Source organism: Tetrahymena thermophila (assembly GCF_000189635.1).
Source record: "Tetrahymena thermophila SB210 genomic scaffold scf_8254823, whole genome shotgun sequence".
Taxonomy (NCBI): Eukaryota; Ciliophora; class Oligohymenophorea; order Hymenostomatida; family Tetrahymenidae; genus Tetrahymena; species Tetrahymena thermophila.
Window position 1 is genome coordinate 403,849 of NW_002476578.1, and position 25,234 is coordinate 429,082.

The 25,234-nt window shown below is 24.0% G+C and overlaps 3 protein-coding genes across 3 annotated transcripts; all 3 read left to right on the forward strand. All coding sequences in view use genetic code 6, as the record gives it.

Moving 5' to 3' along the window:
• Positions 1-5,333: 5,333 nt before the first annotated feature.
• TTHERM_00541547 (leishmanolysin family protein) lies at positions 5,334-9,369 on the forward strand (the record flags this gene model as incomplete). The annotated part of the gene is made up of 2 exons (XM_001470659.1): positions 5,334-5,814; positions 5,870-9,369. The coding sequence occupies 2 exons, from the start codon at positions 5,334-5,336 to the stop codon at positions 9,367-9,369; spliced, it is 3,981 nt and encodes a 1,326-aa protein (XP_001470709.1).
• A 5,339-nt stretch (positions 9,370-14,708) lies between these two features.
• On the forward strand, positions 14,709-15,093 carry TTHERM_000541549 (transmembrane protein, putative; the record flags this gene model as incomplete). The annotated part of the gene is made up of 2 exons (XM_012795285.1): positions 14,709-14,819; positions 14,872-15,093. 2 exons carry the CDS (start codon positions 14,709-14,711, stop codon positions 15,091-15,093), a joined length of 333 nt encoding a protein of 110 aa, XP_012650739.1.
• Positions 15,094-20,862: 5,769 nt separating this feature from the next.
• Positions 20,863-24,909, forward strand: TTHERM_00541550 (leishmanolysin family protein; the record flags this gene model as incomplete). Its single annotated transcript, XM_971515.2, has 2 exons — positions 20,863-21,343; positions 21,404-24,909. The coding sequence occupies 2 exons, from the start codon at positions 20,863-20,865 to the stop codon at positions 24,907-24,909; spliced, it is 3,987 nt and encodes a 1,328-aa protein (XP_976608.2).
• Between the last annotated feature and the right edge of the window lie 325 nt (positions 24,910-25,234).

Below are 25,234 nucleotides of genomic sequence, written 5' to 3' on the forward strand. Positions count from 1 at the left end.
GTTGAGTTTTATTATATATTTTTATAGTAAATATTTAAATTTTATTTTTTATATTATTTATGCTAAAGTAATTAAATAAAATATTTATCTAAATAATTCTTTAAAAAAATGTTTCTAAAAATTTCAAAATATTTTATCAAGATGTTTAAATTTCGCTATTATTACTATTTCATATGGTATATTTAAATTATTTTTGCTTTTGATGATACACTATTTATTTATATATTCAATAACTATAAATCATAATTTACTTATTTTTTAAATTTAATCAAGTATCTTTAAAGTAGAAAATTTAGAAATAATTTATTATTTTGTATGATTTATCTTTATTTAAAAGTTATAAAGGTAGCAAATAAATAAGTGAATTTATTAGTAATCATTAGTAAAAGATAGCATATCAGATTTTTTGATCTTAGAGTATTTTTTATTTTATGAATAAGACAGTATAAAGCCATGTTTTATTTAATAATATTTTTTTACTGCCATAAACAATAATTTAAATCGAATATCATATTTTAGATATATAAAAATGCAATATTTCTATTTTAATTAAGCAAAATTTTTAAAATTTATTTTTGGATCTTCTACATAACCTTGAAGATGACAATTGAATCAAATATTGGACAAATCATTAAACGTCAACTATTTTGTCTTCAAAGATAGAAAATTCATCTACTAAGAAATGAGTTACGCCAGTTGAAATTGATTGATATAACATAATTATCTAATAAAATTGAATAAATTTTGATGCTATTTAATAATTTTGGGATGAGCAATATGAAACCACCAATAAAATCAAACAGAAACACCATTTAAGTACGATTAAAATTGAAGATGCATATATAACTCTAAAAGATGTAATATCACTTTTTAAAAGCACCATTATAGCCTAAATCAATTAGTAATGGTATTTTCAATATAAAATACCATAAGAAATGAAAATATCAATTCATTAGCATTTAGAAGATAAATTTAAATTTTATCTTCATTTAATTCAACTAAATACTCCAATAATACATTTGATTGATCATAAATTAATTAATTATAAATAAAATGTAGTATTTATATTTGAATCTTTAAAATGTTTAACTTTATTTTTCTTTAATTTTGTTTCCAGCAATATATTTAAATATATTTTTTTAAATTGATTAAATTTTCAAATGTATTTTAAATTAATAAAATAAATAAGAAAATATAAATGTCTATTCAAATAATATCATTAAAAATATTAATTATATTTATTTGGTCAATTTAAAATTGAATATAAATTTATTTTAATAATACCATAACAAAATAAATTAAGTCTTAAAAAAAATCATTCGAGCTACTGTAAAACCAAATTTTTGGTCAAACTATAGTTATTATAATTATTATATAAATTTTAAATCAAATTTTTTTAAAAATTGTTGAATTCAATATTATTACATTTTACGAAAGTGTTTAATTATGCAGTTTTACATAACTTCAGATTTTATTTTTAAATCTTTAAATAGTAATTTTATTTCTGTAAATACAATTTTTTCTTTGTTTAAAAAAATAATTAAAATATTATTAATCAGATAAATAAATTAAAAAAATATTAAAAGAAAAAAATATATATTCTACTTTTTATTGAAGGTATTAAAAATTTATATATTTTTATATTGCATTTAGAAAGAAAAATTACTTCTACTATTATTAAACTTTTATACTTTTAAGTCTAATTTAAAAGAATTAACTTTTAATACTTTAAAGTAAAAAAAAATTAACAATTTTCAAATACTTAACTTAAATTTTTTGCTTTAGATTTTTTCTTGATTTAAAATTTAAAAAAATATTTTTAGTTTCTCACTCATTTATAAAAATAAATATTAATTTTTGTTAATATTATATAAACTATGAAATACAATAGAAAAAAAATTACATAATTGGATATTATTATATAATAGATTTTATGGGAATTTCGATTAAAAAACCATTTTTTGAAATAGTATTAAAATAATAAGTATATTTATATATTATTGTATAAGAAATGAGAATTTAATAATAAAGTACTTTGAAGTCATATATTCTGGCAATGATAATAATTCAAATAGTATAAATATAAATATTTAGAAGTTTCTTTTTACTTGGAATCTTAAAAATAGTATTTATAATTTATTAATAGTCTAATCTATATTAATGTATTGAATTTAAATTGCAATTTATATAGTTAACTAAAATGATGTGTTTTTTTAAATTAAAGTGTTTAAAGTAATCAATTTTTTGTTTATTAATAGATAAAATTATCATTCAAATTATTGTGATATAAAAAATAAATATAATCAATAAGATAGTAATAGATGAATACTGGATTAATAATTTTAAAATATAATTAAAGTGACCCATATACTTTACTAGCATTTTAAAGTTATTGAAACCCTAAATATAAATAAATTTGTTGTATAATCAATTTAACACGAATTTAAATAATTTAAAATTAAAAAAAATAATTTTTTTTAAAATAATTATAAAAGTTAGATAAATTTATTTACAGTATTAATTAATATTAAATAAAAACTTTATGATACAAAATTGTTCTAATAAGTTTTTAATTTAAGTAACTAAAATATATTTATTGGAACAAAAGATATTTTACATTTCAATATAATTATTTATAACATTTAAGTCTAACAAATGTATTAAGTTATAATTTTATCATTAAAATTAAATTAATCTACTTGCAAAATTTAATAGTTCTATCAAAAAAATAAAAAAATAATCACATAATTTAAAAATTTTTAAATTATTAAAACTAGTTCACTATTAAAAAGTTTAAATAATAATTTTAATCTTAGTTTAGTAATAGCAATATCTATAAATAATACACAATATATATATTGAGTAATAAATTATATTTTTCTCAAAAATGATTTATTTACAAACTATTTTTTTTTAAATAAATAAAATATTTAATGTTTTTTTTGAGATTATTATAAATATTCTTATTTTTAATGGTGTTTATAAATTTAGAATATTCACTTAATAAATAATTATTATTCATGTATAATCATTAAATTATTTTCTATGTTACAAATTCTTATATTTGCTTTAGTTCCTTTTACCTGATAGTACCTATTTAGTAATCTAAAATTTACAAGGTTTCTAATCAAATTTTTGTTATTCTTGCTTTACTTTTTTTAACAATTTTAAATACAGCTTAATGTATTTTCTATTTATTAAAAAAATTTTATTGGGGATTGGTAGATATAGGGGATTTTATAAAAATAAATTTAAAATATTCAAAATATATAAAAAACAGTTTAAATAAAATTTATTTACATTATCTATTAAAAGTGTTGATTGTTTTAAATATATATATTTTTAGTTGAAATTATATTTTTGTAGATTTAAAAATAAAATATTACTTAGATGTATTACTATCAACAAGCTTAACATTTTAATTTAATTAAATTTTATGTACTTATAACTAAATATTTATTAAAACATAAAACTTAGTGAATCAATATCATAAAGCTAGAAATGAGTGGTAAATCGATAATTTTAAAGTCTAATTTATATTATCAGAATATAATTTGCTTTTGGCATTTAATAATAATCTACATTCACAATAAACTTTTTGGTTCTAAAAGTATTATAAAAATAGATTTAAGATATTCAAAAAATATATAAAAAAGTTTAAATAAAATTTATTTACATTTTCTATTAAAATTTTTCATTATTTTTAAAAATATTTATTTTTATTTGATATTATATTTTTAAATATTTAAAAATAAAATATTATTTAGATGTATTACTATCAACAAGCTTAATATTTTAATTAAATTAAATTTTATGTACTTATAACTAAATATTTATTAAAACAAAAGTATCAAAAATAATTTAAAGTATTATAAATATATAAACAATAGCTTAAATAAACTAGAATACTTATATTATCTAATAAAATAAAACTTAATTATTTAAAATGTATTATTAGTAGTAGTTTTATTTAAATGCATTCAAAAAATAAAATGTTACTTATTGAATTTACTATTAGATTTAGAGCTACCAAAATAAGTAAGCTTAACATTTTAATTTAATTTAATTTTATGTACTAAAAATCTAAATATTTAGATTAGATAAATTTATTTACTTATATATAATATGTTAGTTCTATAAAAAATAAGAATATTAATGACCAATTATCTTTAAATGCAGGCAATCTCAAAATGAATACCATTAATATATTAAAATATAATTTGCTTAATAAATTACGTATTTATATACTCTTATTCTTTGAGATCTTTATGACATTTTAAACATCGTAAATAGTAAAATATTTATTTTATTTTAAAGTTTAAAAATTTTCCCCCCTTATATAATTTGAACTTGAATAGCATTTTAGTTTAAGCTAAATGTTAAGTTATAATTTGAATTCATAAATAAAATATTTATATTTAATACTATCTTAAACATAATATTCTTTTATACTTGAAAGGCTATTCAGTTGTTAAATATTAATTAATTAGATAATAATTTAAAATTATTTTGAATATATCTTACATGATACCTTAGTTTTTTTAAATTAATATTTATTTTTAGAAATTTGAAAGGGTTTAGTGGAAATAAAAAAATTAAAAAATAAAATTTGTTCGTACCCCCCCCCCCCTTAATTCATTCATGGATTTTTACATTTACTTTATAAATAAAATTAGTGGTTTTTAAGTATTTTTAACAAAATGAAAAATATCTTTTTGATTACTAATTAATGATATGGTGTTCATAACAATTAAACTTACTTTAAATTAAATAAATTGGATAAAATTAAATGGTTTTGAATTATTGATTTAAGTTTGTATTTTAATCTATCAAACATTAATAATTTTATTATGATTTATATAATTTCTATTTTTATGAATCCAGTAAATATGTAATTAAGATATTAATTTAAGCACATCTAATTTTATAAAGTTAAATGTGTATAAAAATAATCATTATCTCACAGTAACACTTTTTATAAATATTTAAAATCAATTTAATTTTTTTATTATGAAAATAAATTTCTATTTCTTTTATTTTATTTTATTTTATTTATTATGCTTTATTTCGAATAATGAAACTATTTATTCATACAAAAATTATGATCATTAGTTTACCATGTTAAACTACATATTATAATTCATCAGAAAAAAATTAATAAATAATTAATAATTCATGCTTAAATTAATTAGAAAATATACTTTTTAAATGTCTTTCATTTATTAATTTTTACAGCACAGACACATACGTGTATAAAAACAAGATTTTAATTTTAATATTTTAACATAATTTATAAAAAAAAAAAAATTTAAAATCAAAGTAAGCTTTAAAAAATGAATAGATTTACTATTTTATTGCTTTTAACTGCTTTGTTAGTAAGTGCTCATAATACTAATAAATAAGCTGTCAATACCTGTCTATAAGATGAGATAGATATGAGCGAAATGGTCCCAAAGGATTACTTAGAAACCTTTGATGAAAATTATGGAAACAGAAAACTTTAGAATTCCGAACCCTAGCCTATTAGAATCACTCTTGATTTCAAAGAGCTCGATAACCCTTAAAATGGTGAAGGAATTACTCCTAAAATAAAGGAATACTTAAAGAAAATTATGTTTGCTGCTCAAACATACTTGAATAAGCTCATTAAAGTAATTCCTAGATAAAAACCTATTAAGTATAACTGGAGTGGAGATACATGCTATGATGTTAAGGTTTCAGAGGAAATAAAAACAGTGGGTATTGATAACTCAGATATACATATTTTTGTCACATATACTAATCAATCAAACAGAACCTACTTAGCCAATGCAAGTAAAAATTATATTTTCATTATACTTAATATTAAAATGTTATATTATTAAATTAGTATGGTGCCAGTTAGACCCTAACCCTAATGTTGGAAGAGTTAAATTTAATATTGGTACTATGAGTATTGATGAATCCTCAACTTAGTCTTTTTAAAATAATTTCTCAACTGCTTTACATGAAATTATCCACATTTTAGGTTTTTCAGGTGCCAGTGTTTCTTATTGGATTGATCCTGAAACAAATAAACCTTACGGAGGAAAAAATGAATATAAGGTTATGAAAAGAGAAAGAAGATGGGAGGTGGATAATGTAGTTAAAGTGCTCTCTAAAAATATTTTGAAAGTCTCTAGAGATCACTACAATTGCCCTTCAATAGATGGTATGTATCTCGAAAATTAAGGTGGTGGTGGCTCTATGGGTTCTCATTGGGAAAGGGATTTACTTGGTAATGAATTTATGACAGGTAGCATCGTTTATGGTGTCTACACTATATCTAAATTTACAGCTGCTCTTCTCTTAGATACTGGTTATTATGCTGAAATTAATTCTAATCTTCTTATGCCTATTTACTGGGGTAAAAATAAGGGATGTGATTTCTTCAATAAAACTTGTAATACTGGAAAATATTTCCCTGAGTTCCCAGATGACAGTGTAAAAGAATCTTGTGACTTCTTTTCTTTAGGTATTGGTGGTCTACATAATTATGATTACTTCTCTTAATGTAAAACTATCTTTTCATATTCAAATGCTTATTGCGAATCTGATAAATTTAAACCTGATGAAAGATTGAGATAAAATACTGGTACCGGATCAAGATGCTTTAGATCTAATGCTAATGTCAAAGGAAATGAAGTTTTAGATATGAATGGTAGATGCTTTAAGGCTTAGTGTGCAGATGATCTATCTTCCATTAAAGTTAATGTATGGGGTGATGAATACGTTACTTGCAAATACCCCAATTAAGTCATTAACTTAGCTGATCAAACTAAAACAACTCAAGGTACTATGAAATGTCCTCATGATTTTGATTTGTTTTGCAATTTCCCTAAGTCATGCCCCAATAATTGCTCTAACAATGGTGTCTGTAATAATGGTTATTGTGTATGCCTTAAAGGATACGGTGATGCCGATTGCTCTAAAAGATGTGGTGAAGGTTAAGTTTGGGATGGATCTGGTTGTGTTTATAACTGCCCTTCTGGATAGTTCAAAAACTTTGATAACACTTGCAAACCCACTTGTCCATACAAATAATATGGAGATCAAGCCACAGGCAGCTGTGTTCTCTGTTCTGTTAACTGTTCAGCATGCTTTGGCCCTTCATAAAACCAATGTTTATCTTGTAATGACGGATATTCGCTTTAAGGAAATTAATGTGTTGATACTACCTGCCACTCTAGCTGTCAATCATGCTCTGGTCCAAATTCAAATCAATGTACTTCTTGCCCTGCTGGCTAGTATTTGGACTCTAGAAAAACTTGCCAACCATGCTAATATCCTTGTGAAAATTGTTTCAACTCAGCTACAGAGTGTACAACTTGTGGATAAGGATATGAAATGGATAAATTTATTGGTAAATGTGTATCTATGAATACATGCGATACCTCTTGTCTTGAGTGCTCAGCTTTTAGAGATCCCACTAAATGCACTACTTGTAGAGAGGGCTAATTCCTAAACTAAGAAGGTAGATGTTAAAAATGTGATGAGTCATGTGCTACTTGCTCTGAACGAGACTATAAATGCATAAAATGTGCTGACGGATGGGAATATGATGAATATAATAAAAGATGTCGTATGGATTGCCATGAAAGTTGTGATACATGTACAACTCTTTAAGATCCTACAGCTTGTAAGAGATGTGCTTTTAATTACGTCATGTAGAATAATCTATGTGTACCTTGTGATAAAAGTTGTTATGGATGCACATATAATCCTAAAAAATGTACTAATTGTTAAATAGGGTACAAACTAGATTCAAATTATCAAACTTGTTTCCCTATTTGTAATTCTGACGAATTCCAAGATAGAAATGGAAACTGTTAAAAATGTGCATCTCCTTGCGCCACATGTGAATATTATAATAACTATTGCAATAGTTGTATAGCTGGTTATACTTATTTAGCCTTACATAAATCTTGTTAGCCTGCTAGAAATAAATGTCATGAAAATTGTGAATAATGTAATAGATATGATGACCCTAATGCATGTACATCTTGTACAGATGGAATGTTTTTATAATCTGGGAGATGTCAAAACTGTAGTAATAAATGCTAAAGTTGTGATAGAGATGCTAATATTTGTACATCTTGCAGAAAGGATGAGTTCTTGTAAAATAGAGAATGTATGAAGTGTCATAGTTCTTGTTTGACTTGCAATGGAATTTCAACAAACTGTACTTCTTGTCAAAATGGTTTCTCAAAAGACCTAAAGACAGGTCTTTGTGTAGACAGTACACCTGTTTGCAAAAGTGATGAATACATGAATAGAAATTATAAATGCTAGAAATGTATTTCACCTTGTGCTTCTTGTTTCTACTATCATAACAGATGTTCTAGTTGTATTTCTGGTTACAAATTGAACACTCAAACCTATTAATGCGAATATGATTATCCTATATGCTAAGATGGGTAGTTCTTAGACTAGGATAATAAATGTAAGCCTTGTGATCCTTCTTGTGCTACTTGTGATTAAACAAGTAAAAGATGTACAAGTTGTAAATCTGGTTTTGTTCTATCAAGATAGACTTGCTAAGCAGCTAATTGCTAAGATGGAACCTTCATGAACTAATAAGGAAGATGCTAAAGATGTAGTGAGTCTTGCTCTAAGTGTGTAAACTATTCAGATAACTGTACTGAATGTGCTAGTGGATATACTTTAGATACAGGAACTTAAAGATGCATTAAAAACTAAAATAAATGTCATCCCTCATGTTTAGAATGCAGCTAACTCAATAATGCTTCTGCCTGCAAATCCTGTAATGATGGCCAATATTTAAATAGAGATTAATGCCTTTAATGTAATAGCTCTTGTTTAACATGTAATAGGTATTCAGATTTTTGTACTTCGTGTTAGCAAGGTTATAATCTAGATAGCACCTACGGTAAATGTACTCCTGATTGCAAAAAAAGTGAATACTTAGACTACTAAGATAACAAATGCAAGCCTTGCACATCTAATTGTGGAAGTTGCGAATACTACCCAGATAGATGTCTTAGCTGTATTTCAGGTTATAAGTATAATAAAGAAGGAAATAGCTGCGAAATAGTTTGCTAGCCTGGATAATATGACGATGGATATTAGACTTGCAAACCTTGCTCATCTCCATGCGCAACTTGCGAATATTATGATAATAGATGTTTGAGTTGTGTCTCTGGATATACTTACAATAACTACTATTGCAAATACATGTCAAAGTAAAGTGCAAGAGGCTGTCACAAATCTTGTCATACCTGCACAAAAGCAATGGATCCTCGTTCATGTGATTCCTGTAGAGAAGGATATGAATTAATAAATGGGGCTTGCCTAAGAAAGACAGGCAACTATTCTGGCCCTAAAAATTGAGATAATTTTTTAATTATATTAATTAAGTATTAAAATATATATTTACATTAAAGTTGTTATAGCTTTTTAAAAATATTTTACCATTAAATAATTAGATTAAGTGTAATATGCTAATTATATATTATTTAAATAAAAAATTAGCTATTAATCCCTATTTTATTTATTCAAAATTGAGATAAATTATATTTCTCAAAAAATATCTTTACTATTTGCAATTAAATTAAAAATATCTTTACTATTTCTAATAAAATAAAAAAAATCCTTTATATTTTTCACATAATAGCCATAAATTGAAAAATTTTTAGAAAAAATTACCTATCAGTAATTTAATATTTAATTTACTTTAAATAAAGATACAGATCAATTACAATTTAAATTTGGCATTAAAATTTGATTAAAATCACAATAATTAATTTATAAAAAAATGAGAGAGGAAGAAAAGAATTTATGCAAAGAAATTAAGGATTATTTTTATTATCACAAAAGAAAATGAACTTCTTTAACATTATGCCAAAAATTAAGTTTTAATATCTTGACATTATAAAAATATTTTTATATCATAAGAAATTAATGATCTAAAGTAGACCATAATAATTTTATAATAATAAAATATTCATCAATATAACTGATGATGACAAAAATTTGAGACAAAATATTAATTAATTTATATGTTTATATTCCTATGAATTTTTTAATTTGCTTCATATATCCAACAAATACATAATTATTTTATATACTGTAAATCCTCATAAATTCTCACCAGCATAAATTTTCACCATGTTTTCTAAATATTTATAATTATAAAAAAATATTTTTTATAAAATTCATTCCAAAAATATTTAATAAAAGTAATACTTACATAACAATATATTATTAATATCTTTTTAATCTTTATATTCTTAACTAAAATTATCTTTTAAGATTATTTTAACTTAATTTAAAATATTTAAAAATAAATTTACAAAAATATATTATTGTTTTATTCGTTTAATCATAGAAGGAGTATATCTTTATAAAATAATAATACTTAAAATAATTGACATATAATAAAATCAATATAATTAATTCATATTTTATTAAAAACTAACAAAAACCTATAAATTTTATCAATCATTCATTAATACCTTTTGGCTAAAATTAGTTTTCTTTTATAAATTACACAATAGTTCTATTAGAATGAATAATAAATTTTAATTAAAAAGTGTATTTACTGAGTGAATATTTGATTAATAATTTGAAAAATTTTACTAAAATTGTCAATATTGTTAATTAGCTTATTTATTTATAGTAATTAAAATGCTTAATCTAAACAAATTCGTTCTAAAACAATTTAAAGTAATTCACTATTTTAAAAAAATAATATTTGTTAAAATTTTTATAAAAAACTAATTAAATTTAATTAAAATATAAAATAAAATTATTAATAGAAAACTGTTTTATCATATTCTAATAAAAGAAACAAAAGTGTTTTTATAGTAAAAAGAGATATTTTAAATAAAAGTATAATTAGTCATAACATTTAAATCTAATAAATTTATTAAATAATAATTTATCATTTGTATTAAATTAATCTATCTCCAACGCTCAATCGTTCTAAGAAATAAATTATAAAAAAATAGTAATATAATTTTAAAATTTTAAGATTATTAAAAATAATTCATTTATATATATTTAAATAATTATTTTTATTTATTCTTTACTAAATGTAGTCTCTAAAAATAATAGGTAATATATTAAATAATAAATAATTAAAATCATTTACTGATGTTATACAATCTATTTTTTTTTAATTAAATACTTATTTAATGTTATCTTGAGACATTCCTTATTTTTAATGGTTTTTAAAACTTTAATTAATTCATTTAATAACTATTTTTCCTTTACTTTGATTATTCCTTATATTTACTTTAATTCCCTTTACTTATAGTACCTTGAAAGTAATCTAAAGCTTATATGATTTGAAATCAAAATTTTTAAGAAAGCTAAAATAAAAAATGAAATGTATTCAATCAATTTAAAATTAATTATATTATAAATTTAAATCTATTATAAACATATATTTTAATGATTTAAAAAAATAATTAAAAAATAAAATACTTTCTAAAAAATAAAGATGCTACTTCATTATATTTTAGAAAGGCATTTAGTTGTATATGATATTAACTTTACACTTCTTATTGTTTATGGATTAAATGAATATTTATATATTGCATAAAATATGAAAAACGTTTTTTATTAGAATTATAAATAATCAAGTTATAAAATAGAGATTATATACATTTCTGTGTATAAATAGTATTAGATAATTGAAATATATTTAAATAAAATATGCTTATTATTTTCTAAAATATCAAATTTTAAATAAGTTTATGTACCATTAAATATTATTATTCGTGTAGTTTACTTGTAAAGATAAAGGTAAAAGAAATAAGAAGAAATTTTTTTCATTCAAATTAAGCAAATTATAAAACCATATTTCGAAAAAAATAAAAAAATAACAAAGTAATTTTCTATTAATTTGATTGATAGAATACTAAATTAATCTAAATGTCAATTTTACCAACACAAATTTAATATTTCTATTAAAAAATTAAATTTTCTAATCCATTAAATAATTACTTATGTTGAAAAATACAAAAATAGTCATTAGAACTAAATTTTTGATAGATAATGAAGATATTATTAATTATATTTATCAAATATATGTAAATTAATTTCTTTTAAAAAAAGTATGACTCATATTCCTCATTTTATATTTATATTCATTTCATATATATTTGGTTTTATGTATTTTTTCAACTGCATTTCTAAATATTTTTACTATTTTTCCATTATCTTTTTACATATAGCAAATATAGTTGTATTAGAACGATTTAAACATAGCAATTAGTTACTCTAAATTAATAGACTAGAGATGAGTGGTAAATCAATAATTTTTAAATATAATTAAAACCATCAGAATATGCATTACATGATACTTATAAATAATCTATATTCAAAAAAATTTAAGTTTGTTGGTTCTAAAAGTATCATAAAAATAAATCTAAAGAAATATATAAACAGTTTAAATAAACTTTATTTACATTATTTCGTAACATAGTCCATTATTTTTAAATATATATAATAAGTTAAAATTATATTTTTGTATATTGAAAAAAAATAAAAATATTACTTACATGTATTACAAAAAAAAATAAATAAGTAAACTTAATATTTTAATTAAATTCAAATTTATTCACTTATAACTAAATATTTATTAAAACATAAAAATTAGTGACTAAAAATTATAAAGCTAGAAATGAGTGGTAAATCGATAATTTTAAAGTCTAATTAAAATTATCAGAATGTATTTTGCTTTTGATATTTAAAAATAATCTATATTCACAATTTAATCTTATTGGTTCTAAATGTACCAAAAAAATCATTTAAAATACTCTAAATATATAAAAAATAGTATAAATATACTAGATATTTACAATATGTATGAACATAATACTTTATTATTAAAAATATATTATTAATACAATTTTTATTTAAATACTTTCAAAAAATAAAATATTACTTATTAAATTTACAATGAGAAATAGAGCTAACAAAATAAGTAAGCTTAGCATTTTGATTAATTAAATTATATGTACTTACAATCTACATATTGAAACTAGATTAATCTATTTACTTATATTATACTTATTAGTTCTATAAAAATAGGAATATTAATGGTCAATTATTTTTTAGTCCAGACTATCTCATACTGAATACCTTAAGTATATTAAAAAAGAGTCTGCATAACAAATTAAGTATTTATATACTCATTTTGTTCACATCTTTATGATATTTTAATTGTTGTAAAAAGTAAAATATTTTTTTTATTTTAACCATTTAAAACTTACTTTTCCCTCATTTTATCATTTGAACTTCAATAATATTTAAATTTAAGCTAAATGTTAAATTATAGATCGGATTCATAAATAAAAAATATTTATATTTAATGCTCTATCTTAAAAAGAATAATTATTTATACTTGAAAGGCTATTCAACTGTTAAATATTCATTGATTAAATAATAATTACAAAATTATTTTTTGAATATATTTTCTAAATACCTTAGTTTTTTAAACTATTATATATAATAAGAAATTTGAAAGGGCTTAGTGGAAACATATTTTTTTTACCCATTTAAGATACATCTAGCATGTAAAAAAAGGCTGGAATTTAGAGAAGAGGTATTAAATATATATAAAACATAAAAATAATGTGTTTATTAAATCATGAATTTTAGATTAAATTTATAAATAAAATTATTGGTTATTAAGTATTCTTTAACAAAATGAAAAATATCTTTTTACTTTGTAATGATTACTAATTATTTATATGGTATTTATTAACATTTGAAATTAAACAAATAGAATAAAATTAATTGGTTCTGAATCACTGATTTAAGTTTGTATTTTAATCTATCATACATTAACAATTCTAGTATGATTAATATAATTTCGATTTTTATGAATCCAGTAAATATGTAATTAAAATATCAATTTAACACATCTATTTTTATAAAAGTTAAATAGGTATAAAAATAATCATCTATTATCATCTATACACTTTTTTAAAATAATTTAAATCAATTTAAATTTTTTATTACAAAAATAAATTTCTATTTCTTTTATTTTATTTTATTTATGATGCTTTATTTTGAATAATAAAGGTATTTATTCTTACAAAAGGTATCAATATCAAATGTTAAGCAAATATAACCTGATATTATAATTCATCAGAAAAAATTAATCAATAATTAATAATTCATGCTTACTGTAAATTAGAAAACATATATTTTAAATGCCTTTCATTTATTAATTCTTACAGCACAGACGTCACAGACGTGTATAAAAACAAGCAAGATTTCAATTTTAATATTTTAACATAATTTATAAAATAAAAAAAAAGTTTAAAATCAAAGTAAGCTTTAAAAAATGAATAGATTTACTATTTTATTGCTTTTAACTGCTTTGTTAGTAAGTGCTCATAATACTAACAAATAGGCTGTCAATACTTGTCTACAAGATGAGATAGATATGAGCGAAATGGTCCCAAAGGATTACTTAGAAACCTTTGATGAAAATTATGGTAACAGAAAACTTTAGAATTCTGAACCCTAGCCTATTAGAATCACTCTTGATTTCAAAGAGCTCGAAAATCCTTAAAATGGTGAAGGACTTACTCCTAACATAAAGGAATACTTAAAGAAAATTATGTTTGCTGCTCAAACATACTTGAATAAGCTCATTAAAGTAATTCCTAGATAAAAACCTATTAAGTATAACTGGAGTGGAGATAAATGCTATGATGTTATGGTTTCAGAGGAAATAAAAACAGTGGGCATTGATAACTCAGATATACATATTTTTGTCACATATGCTAATCAACCAAACACAACCTATTTAGCCAATGCAAGTAAATTGATTTTCATTATTCTTAATATTAAAATGTTATATTATAAAATTAGTATGGTGCCAGTTAGACCCTAACCCTAATGTTGGAAGAGTTAAATTTAATATTGGTACTATGGATATTGATGAATCCTCAACTTAGTCATTTTAAGATAATTTCTCAACTTCTTTACATGAAATTCTCCATATTTTAGGTTTTTCAGGTAGCAGTGTTTCTTATTGGATTGATCCTGAAACAAATAAACCATACGGAGGAAAAAATGAATATAAGGTTATGAAAAGAGAAAGAAGATGGGAGGTAGATAATGTAGTTAAAGTGCTCTCTAAAAATATTTTGAAAGTCTCTAGAGATCACTACAATTGCCCTTCAATAGATGGTATGTATCTCGAAAATTAAGGTGGTGGTGGCTCTATGGGTTCTCATTGGGAAAGGGATTTACTTGGTAATGAATTTATGACAGGTAGCATTGTTTATGGTGTCTACACTATATCTAAATTTACAGCTGCTCTTCTCTTAGATACTGGTTATTATGCTGAAATTAATTCTAATCTTCTTATGCCTATTTACTGGGGTAAAAATAAGGGATGTGATTTCTTCAATAAAACTTGTAATACTGGAAAATATTTCCCTGAGTTCCCAGATGACAGTGTAAAAGAGTCTTGTGACTTCTTTTCTTTAGGTATTGGTGGTCTACATAATTATGATTACTTCTCTTAATGTAAAACTATCTATTCATATTCAAATGCTAATTGCGAATCTGATTAGTTTAAACCTGATGAAAGTTTGAGATAAAATACTGGTACCGGATCAAGATGCTTTAGATCTAATGCTAATATCAAAGGAAACGAAGTTTTAGATATGAATGGTAGGTGCTTTAAGGCTTAATGTGCAGATGATTTATCTTCAATTAAAGTTAATGTATGGGGTGATGAATATGTTACTTGCAAATACCCCAATTAAGTCATTAACTTAGCTGATCAAACTAAAACAACTCAAGGTACTATGAAATGTCCTCATGATTTTGATTTGTTTTGCAATTTCCCTAAGTCATGCCCCAATAACTGCTCTAACAATGGTGTCTGTAATAATGGTTATTGTGTATGTCTCAAAGGATATGGTGGTGCTGATTGCTCTAAAAGATGTGGTGAAGGTTAAGTTTGGGATGGTTCTCGTTGTGTTTATAACTGCCCCTCTGGATAATTCAAAAACTTTGATAACACTTGCAAACCCACTTGTCCATACAAACAATATGGAGATCAAGCCACAGGCAACTGTGTTCTCTGTTCTGTTAACTGTTCAGCATGCTTTGGTCCTTTATCCAATCAATGTTTATCTTGTAATGATGGATATTCGCTTTAAGGAAATTAATGTGTTGATACTACCTGCCACTCTAGCTGTCAATCATGCTCTGGTCCAAATTCAAATCAGTGTACTTCTTGCCCTGCTGGCTAGTATTTGAACTCTAGAAAAACTTGCTAACCATGCTAATATCCTTGTGAAAATTGTTTCAACTCAGCTACTGAGTGTACAACTTGTGGATAAGGATATGAAATGGATAAGTTTATTGGTAAATGTGTATCTATGAATACATGCGATAGCTCTTGCCTTGAATGCTCAGCTTTTAGAGATCCCACTAAATGCACTACTTGTAGAGAGGGCTAATTCCTAAACTAAGAAGGTAGATGTTAAAAATGTGATGAGTCATGTGCTACTTGCTCTGAACGAGACTATAAATGCATAAAATGTGCTGATGGATGGGAATATGATGAATATAATAAAAGATGTCGTATGGATTGCCATGAAAGTTGTGATACATGTACAGCTCGTTAAAATCCTACAGCTTGTAAGAGATGTGCTTTTAATTACGTCATGTAGAATAATCTATGTGTACCTTGTGATAAAGGTTGTTATGGATGTATAGAAAATCCTAAAAAATGTACAAATTGTGAAAGAGGGTATAAATTAGATTCAAATTATCAAACTTGTGTCCCCATTTGTAATTCTGACGAATTCCAAGATGGAAATGGAAACTGTTAAAAATGTGCATCTCCTTGCGCCACATGTGAATATTATAATTACTATTGTAATAGTTGTATAGCTGGTTTTACTTATGAAGCCTAATATAAATCTTGTTAGCCTGTTACAAATAAATGTCATGAAAGTTGTGGACAATGTAATAGATATGATGACCCTAATGCATGTACATCTTGTAGGGATGGAATGTTCTTGTTATCTGGAAGATGTTAATATTGTAGTAATAAATGCAAAACTTGTGATAGAGATGCTAATATTTGTACATCTTGCAGAAGGGATGAGTTCTTGTAAAATAGAGAATGTATGAAGTGTCATAGTTCTTGTTTGACTTGTGATGGAATTTCAACAAACTGTACTTCTTGTCAATATGGTTTCTCAAAAGACCCAAAGACAGGTCTTTGTGTAGACAGTACACCTGTTTGCAAAACAGATGAATACATGGATAGAAATTATAAATGTTAGAAATGTAGTTCACCTTGTGCTTCTTGTTTCTACTATCCTAACAGATGTTCTAGCTGTATTTCTGGTTACAAATTGAACAATCAAATATACTAATGCGAATATGATTATCCTATATGCCAAGATGGATAGTTCTTAGATTAGGATAATAAATGCAAGCCTTGTGATTCTTCTTGTGCTACTTGTGATTAAACAAGTAAAAGATGTACAAGTTGTAAATCTGGTTTTGTTCTGTCAAGATACACTTGCTAAGCAGCTAATTGCTAAGATGGAACCTTCATGAACTAATAAGGAAGATGCTAAAGATGTAGTGAGTCTTGCTCTAAGTGTGTAAACTATTCAGATAACTGTACTGAATGTGCTAGTGGATATACTTTAGATACAAGAACTTAAAGATGCATTAAAAACTAAAATAATTAGTAATGTCATCCCTCTTGTAAAGAATGCAACTAACCCAATAATGCTTCTGCCTGCAAATCCTGTAATGATGGACAATATTTAAATAGAGGTTAGTGTCTTTAATGTAATAGCTCTTGTTTAACATGTGACAGGTATTCAGATTTTTGTACTTCTTGTTAGCAAGGTTATAATCTAGATAGCACCTACGGTTAATGTACTCCTGATTGCAAAAAAAGTGAATATTTAGACTACTAAGATAACAAATGCAAGCCTTGCACATCTAATTGTGGAAGTTGCGAATACTACCCAGATAGATGCCTTAGCTGTATTTCAGGATATAAGTATAATAAAGAAGGATATAGCTGCGAAATAGTTTGTTAGCCCGGATAATATGTTGATAGAGATTAGACATGCAAACCTTGCTCATCTCCATGTGCAACTTGCGAATATTATGACAACAGATGTTTGAGTTGTGTTTCAGGTTATACTTACAATAACTACTATTGCTAATAGAATTCAAAGTAAAGTGCAAGAGGCTGTCACGAATCTTGTAATACCTGTACAAAAGCTATGGATCCTCGTTCATGTGATTCCTGTAGAGAAGGATATGAATTAATAAATGGGGCTTGCCTAAGAAAGAGAGGCAACTATTCTGGCCCTAAAAATTGAGATAATTTTTTAATTATATTAATTAAGTATTAAAATATATATTTACATTAAAATTGTTTTTGTTTTATAAAAATATTTTATCTTGAAATAATTAGATTAAGTGTAATTTACTAATTATATATAATTTGAAAATAAAAAATTGACCAATAATCCCTATTTTATTTAATCAAAATGAGATAAAATTATATTTATCTAACATTATCTTTACTAGTTGTAATTAAATTAAAAATATCTTTAATATTTTTCACATAATAACCATAAATTGAAAAAATTTTAGAAAAAACTACTTATCAAGAATTTTATATTTAATTTACTTTAAATAAAGAGACAAAAAATATAAAATTAGGTACATGGCGTCAACCCCAATTTTACCTTCTCATATACTCAACATTTTTGAAAAAGTACAAAACCTTAATTATGGGTCCCACAGTAGGCTTAAAAGATGGGGGTGCCCTTAATTAATGAGGATTTAGAGTATATACATTTTTTTGTATAAAAACAATTAAAAAGTATATTTTTATATTATTATATAAGAAATGAGAATTTGATAATAGATTATTTTAAAGCCATATATCCTGGAGATGATAATAATACAAATAGCATATATATTAAATATTTATACATTTCTTTTTTATTAGGTATCTTAAAAATAGTATTTATAATTTATTAATAGTCTAATCTATATTAAATCATTGCATTCAAATTGTAATTTATATAGTTAACTAAAATGATGTGTATTTTTAAATTAATCAATCTTTTATTGATAGATACTTTAAAAAATATCATTGAAATATTGTGGTATAAAAAATAAATATGACCAATAAGATAGTATTAGATGAATACTGGATTAAAAATTTTAAAATATAATTAAAGTGACCCATATACTTTACTAGCTTTTTAAAGTTATCGAGACCCTAAATATAGATTTGTTGTATAGTGAATTTAAGATGAATTTAAATAATTTATAATTTAAAAAAAGTAACATTTGTTAAAATAATTATAAAAGCAGCTAAATTTATTTACACAATTAATTAAAATTAAATAAAAACTTTTTAATATTAAATAGTTCTATATGATTTTTATTTAAGAAACAAAAATATATTAATAGGAAAAAAGATATTTTACAATTAAATATAATTATTCATAACACTTAAGTCTAACAAATGTATTAAGTAATAATTTTATCATTAACATTAAATTAATCTATTTGCAAAACTTAATGGTACTATCTATAATAAAAAATTAATCACACAATTAAAAAATTTTTAAATGATTAAAATTAGTTCATAATTAAAAAGTTTAAATAATTATTTTAATTATCCTTTATTAATAGCAATATCCATAAATAACACATAATATATTAAAAAATAAATTATTTTTTTCTCAAAAATGATTAATTAACAAATGATTTTTTTTTAAATAAATAAATATTTAATGCTTTTTAGAGAGTATTATAAATATTCTTATTTTTAATGGTGTTTATAAATTTAGAATATTCACTTAATAAATAATTATTATTCCTGTATTATCATTAAATTACTTTCTAAGTTACAAATTCTTATATTTGATTTAGTTACTTTTACCTGATAGTACCTATTTAGTAATCTAAAATTTGCATGGTTTCAAATCAAATTTTTGTTATACTTGCTTTAATTATTTAACAATTTTAAATACAGCTTAATGCATTTTCTATTTATTAAATCCAATCTTATTGGGATAAGTAGATATAGGGGAACTTAGGGTTATTTTTGAAAAAATATATTTGAGTATGAATTAAAGTTAGTCTTAAATTGGATAAACTATATTAATTTATATTTTACTTTCTATATACTTTAAAAAAACATTTAATATGACAGTTTATTTAAGCAAAAAAGTAGCCTTATAAAATTTATGGTTACATTTAATACAAATTATATTCTTGTTTCTTAATTTATTAGTTAAAATTAATAGATACAAAAAATAATTGCTAAAGCTATAGTATTAATCAATTTTATTTGAAAAATTAAAAACGATAATTTAGTTTAGATTATTTTTAAACCAGTAAATATGTTTTTCACACATTAATAAAATGAAAACTAAATTTTGCAATATTTGTTTTACCTATTAAATTCAAAAAAAAAAAAATTTTATTAGTTTCCCTTCTTTCTTGTAAAATAATTATGTGTTTTTTATAAAAGAATGTTTTATAGTTAACTTTTCTGTTATGCTATTTTTAAATAAGAATTTGGTAATAGTTTGAAATAGTGAGTTAAAAATAGTAATTTAATTGTTTTATTTATGTATTTTATTTGTCATAGTTGATCAAAATACATTTATAAAAGATTATTTATTTGTGCTTTTAATAAATTGCATATATAAGATTTATATCTTCTTCTTTCATTATTTAGTTACATATCCGCTTTTAAATAATAAGAAAGATCACGGCTATTTATAATATTTTTTAAATAAGAATAAAAAAGTATAAACATCAAAATAAACCTTAAATATGAAAATAGTTTAAATACTAATTTTACTCACAAGTTTGTTAGTAAATATTCAATAGACTAGACAATAATTTGTTAACACTTGCTTACAAGATGAGATTGACATGAATGAAATAGTTCCTAAGGACTATTTAGAAACATTTGATGAGAACTTTGGAAACAGGAAACTCTAGAGTTCTAAACCTTAACCTATTAGGATCACTCTTGATTTTAATGAACTTGATAACTCTTAAAATGGAGATGGAATGACACCTTAAAAAAAAGAATACTTAAAGAAAATTATGTATGCTGCTCAAACATACCTGAATAAACTTATTAAAGTATATCCTAGACAAAAACCTAACACCTATAATTGGGGTGGTGATAAATGCTTAGATGTTAAACTCCCTAACAATATAAAAACAGTTGGAATAGATAAATCGGATTTACATATCTTTGTTACCTATTCAAATGAACCAAAAGCTTTTTATTTAGCAAATGCAAGTAATAAATTTTATTCTCAATAAATAGTATATTTTTAAACATTTTAAAAAAATTAATTAGTATGGTGCTCTTTAGATCCTAGACCTAATATTGGAAGAGTTAAATTTAATATTGCTGGTATGGATTTTGATGAATCATCAACTTAGTCTTTTTAAGATAATTTCTCAACTTCTTTACATGAAATTCTCCACATTTTAGGTTTTTCAGGTAGCAGTGTTTTTTTTTGGATTGATCCTGATACAGATAAACCATATGGAAATAAGAATGTATTTAAAATTATGAAATAAGAAAGAAGATGGGAAGTAGACAATGTTATTAAATTATTCTCTAAAAATATTTTGAAAGTATCTAGAAATCACTACAAATGTCCATCTATTGAAGGTATGTATCTTGAAAATTAAGGTGGTGGTGGCTCTATGGGTTCTCATTGGGAAAGGGATTTACTTGGAAATGAATTTATGACAGGTAGTATTGTTTATGGTGTCTACACTATATCTAAATTTACAGCTGCTCTTCTCTTAGATACTGGTTATTATGCTGAAATTAATTCTAACCTTCTTATGCCTATTTATTGGGGTAAAAATAAGGGATGTGATTTTTTCAATAAAACTTGTAATACTGGAAAATATTTCCCTGAGTTCCCAGATGACAGTGTAAAAGAATCTTGTGATTTCTTTTCTTTAGGTATTGGTGGTCTACATAATTATGATTACTTCTCTTAATGTAAAACTATTTATTCATACTCAAATGCTTATTGCGAATCTGATTAGTTTAAACCTGATGAAAGATTGAGATAAAATACTGGTACCGGATCAAGATGCTTTAGATCTAATGCTAATGTCAAAGGAAATGAAGTTTTAGATATGAATGGTAGATGCTTTAAGGCTTAATGTGCAGATGATCTATCTTCCATTAAAGTTAATGTATGGGGTGATGAATACGTTACTTGCAAATACCCCAATTAAGTCATTAACTTAGCTGATCAAACTAAAACAACTCAAGGTACTATGAAATGTCCTCATGATTTTGATTTGTTTTGTAATTTCCCTAAGTCATGCCCCAATAACTGCTCTAACAATGGTGTCTGTAATAATGGTTATTGTGTATGTCTCAAAGGATATGGTGGTGCTGATTGCTCTAAAAGATGTGGTGAAGGTTAAGTTTGGGATGGTTCTCGTTGTGTTTATAACTGCCCCTCTGGATAATTCAAAAACTTTGATAACACTTGCAAGCCCACTTGCCCATACAAATAATATAGAGATAAAGCGACTGGTAGTTGTGTTCTCTGCTATGATAACTGTTCAGCATGCTTTGGCCCTTCATACAATCAATGTTTATCTTGTAATGATAGATATTCGCTTTAAGGAAACTAATGTGTTGATACTACCTGCCACTCTAGCTGCCAATCATGCTCTGGTCCAAATTCAAATCAATGTACTTCTTGCCCTGCTGGCTAGTATTTGGACTCTAGAAAAACTTGCCAGCCATGCTAATATCCTTGTGAAAATTGTTTCAACTCAGCTACAGAGTGTACAACTTGTGGATAAGGATATGAAATGGATAAATTTATTGGTAAATGTGTATCTATGAATACATGCGATAGCTCTTGTCTTGAATGCTCAACTTTTAGAGATCCCACTAAATGCACTTCTTGTAGAGATGGTTAATTCCTAAATAAAAAAGGTAGATGTTAAAAATGTGACGAATCTTGTGCTACATGTGCTGAAAGAGAAAATAAATGCATAAAATGTGCTGACGGATGGGAATATGATGAATATAAAAAAAGATGTCGTATGGATTGCCATGAAAGTTGTGATACATGTACAGCTCGTTAAAATCCGATAGCTTGCAAAACGTGTGCACATAATTACGTTATGTAGAATAATCTATGTATACCTTGCGATAAAAGTTGTTATGGATGTACAGAAAATCCTAAAAAATGTACTAATTGTAATAGAAAGTATAAACTAGATTCAAATTATCAAACTTGTGTCCCCATTTGTAATTCTGACGAATTCCAAGATGGAAATGGAAACTGTTAAAAATGTGCATCTCCTTGCGCCACATGCGAATATTATAATTACTATTGTAATAGTTGTATAGCTGGTTATACTTATGAAGCCTAATATAAATCTTGTTAGCCTGTTACAAATAAATGTCATGAAAGTTGTGGACAATGTAATAGATATGATGACCATAGTGCATGTACATCTTGTAGGGATGGAATGTTCTTGTTATCTGGAAGATGTCGATACTGCAGTAATAAATGCAAAACTTGTGATAGAGATGCTAATATTTGTACATCTTGCAGAAGGTATGAGTTCTTATAAAATAGAGAATGTATGAAATGTCATAGTTCTTGTTTGACTTGTGATGGAATTTCAACAAACTGTACTTCTTGTCAAAATGGATTCTCAAAAGACCCAAAGACAGGTCTTTGTGTAGACAGTACACTTGTTTGCAAAACAGATGAATACATGGATAGAAATTATAAATGTTAGAAATGTAGTTCACCTTGTGCTTCTTGTTTCTACTATCATAACAGATGTTCTAGCTGTATTTCTGGTTATAAATTGAACACTCAAATATACTAATGTGAATATGATTATCCTATATGCCAAGATGGATAGTTCTTAGATTAGGATAATAAATGTAAGCCTTGTGATTCCTCTTGTGCTACTTGTGATTAAACAAGTAAAAGATGTACAAGTTGTAAATATGGTTTTGTTCTGTCAAGATACACTTGCTAAGCAGCTAATTGCTAAGATGGAACCTTCATGAACTAATAAGGAAGATGCTAAAGATGTAGTGAGTCTTGCTCTAAGTGTGTAAACTATTCAGATAACTGTACTGAATGTGCTAGTGGATATACTTTAGATACAGGAACTTAAAGATGCATTAAAAACTAAAATAATTAGTAATGTCATCCCTCTTGTAAAGAATGCAACTAACCTAATAATGTTTCTGCCTGCAAATCCTGTAATGATGGACAATATTTAAATAGAGGTTAGTGTCTTTAATGTAATAGCTCTTGTTTAACATGTGACAGGTATTCAGATTTTTGTACTTCTTGTTAGCAAGGTTATAATCTAGATAGCACCTACGGTTAATGTACTCCTGATTGCAAAAAAAGTGAATATTTAGACTACTAAGATAACAAATGCAAGCCTTGCACATCTAATTGTGGAAGTTGCGAATACTACCCGGATAGATGTCTTAGCTGTATTTCAGGATTTAAGTATAATAAAGAAGGATATAGCTGTGAAAAAGTTTGCTAGCCTGGATAATATGTTGATAGAGATTAGACATGCAAACCTTGCTCATCTCCATGTACAACTTGCGAATATTATGACAACAGATGTTTGAGTTGTGTTTCAGGTTATACTTACAATAACTACTATTGCTAATAGAATTCAAAGTAAAGTGCAAGAGGTTGTCACGAATCTTGTAATACCTGTACAAAAGCTATGGATCCTCGCTCATGTGATTCCTGTAGAGAAGGATATGAATTAATAAATGGGGCTTGCCTAAGAAAGAGAGGCAACTATTCTGGCCCTAAAAATTGAGATAATTTTTTAATTATATTAATTAAGTATTAAAATATATTTTTTAATTATATTAATTAAGTATTAAAATATATTTTTTACATTAAAATTGTTATATAGCACTTTGCTATTTTAAAAAATGGCTATTGCTGCTAAACAGTACATAACCATTAGGTTTTAAAATTAAATATAAAATATCTTTTTTAATTTTTTTATATGTATTTATGAATCAAATTTAATTTGTAAAATGAGGGCACAATAATGGAATATTTTAAGATTTAAAAAAGGAGGGTAATTATATAAAAAATAAAATATACTTTAATGATTTTGTAATTTAAATTTTGTA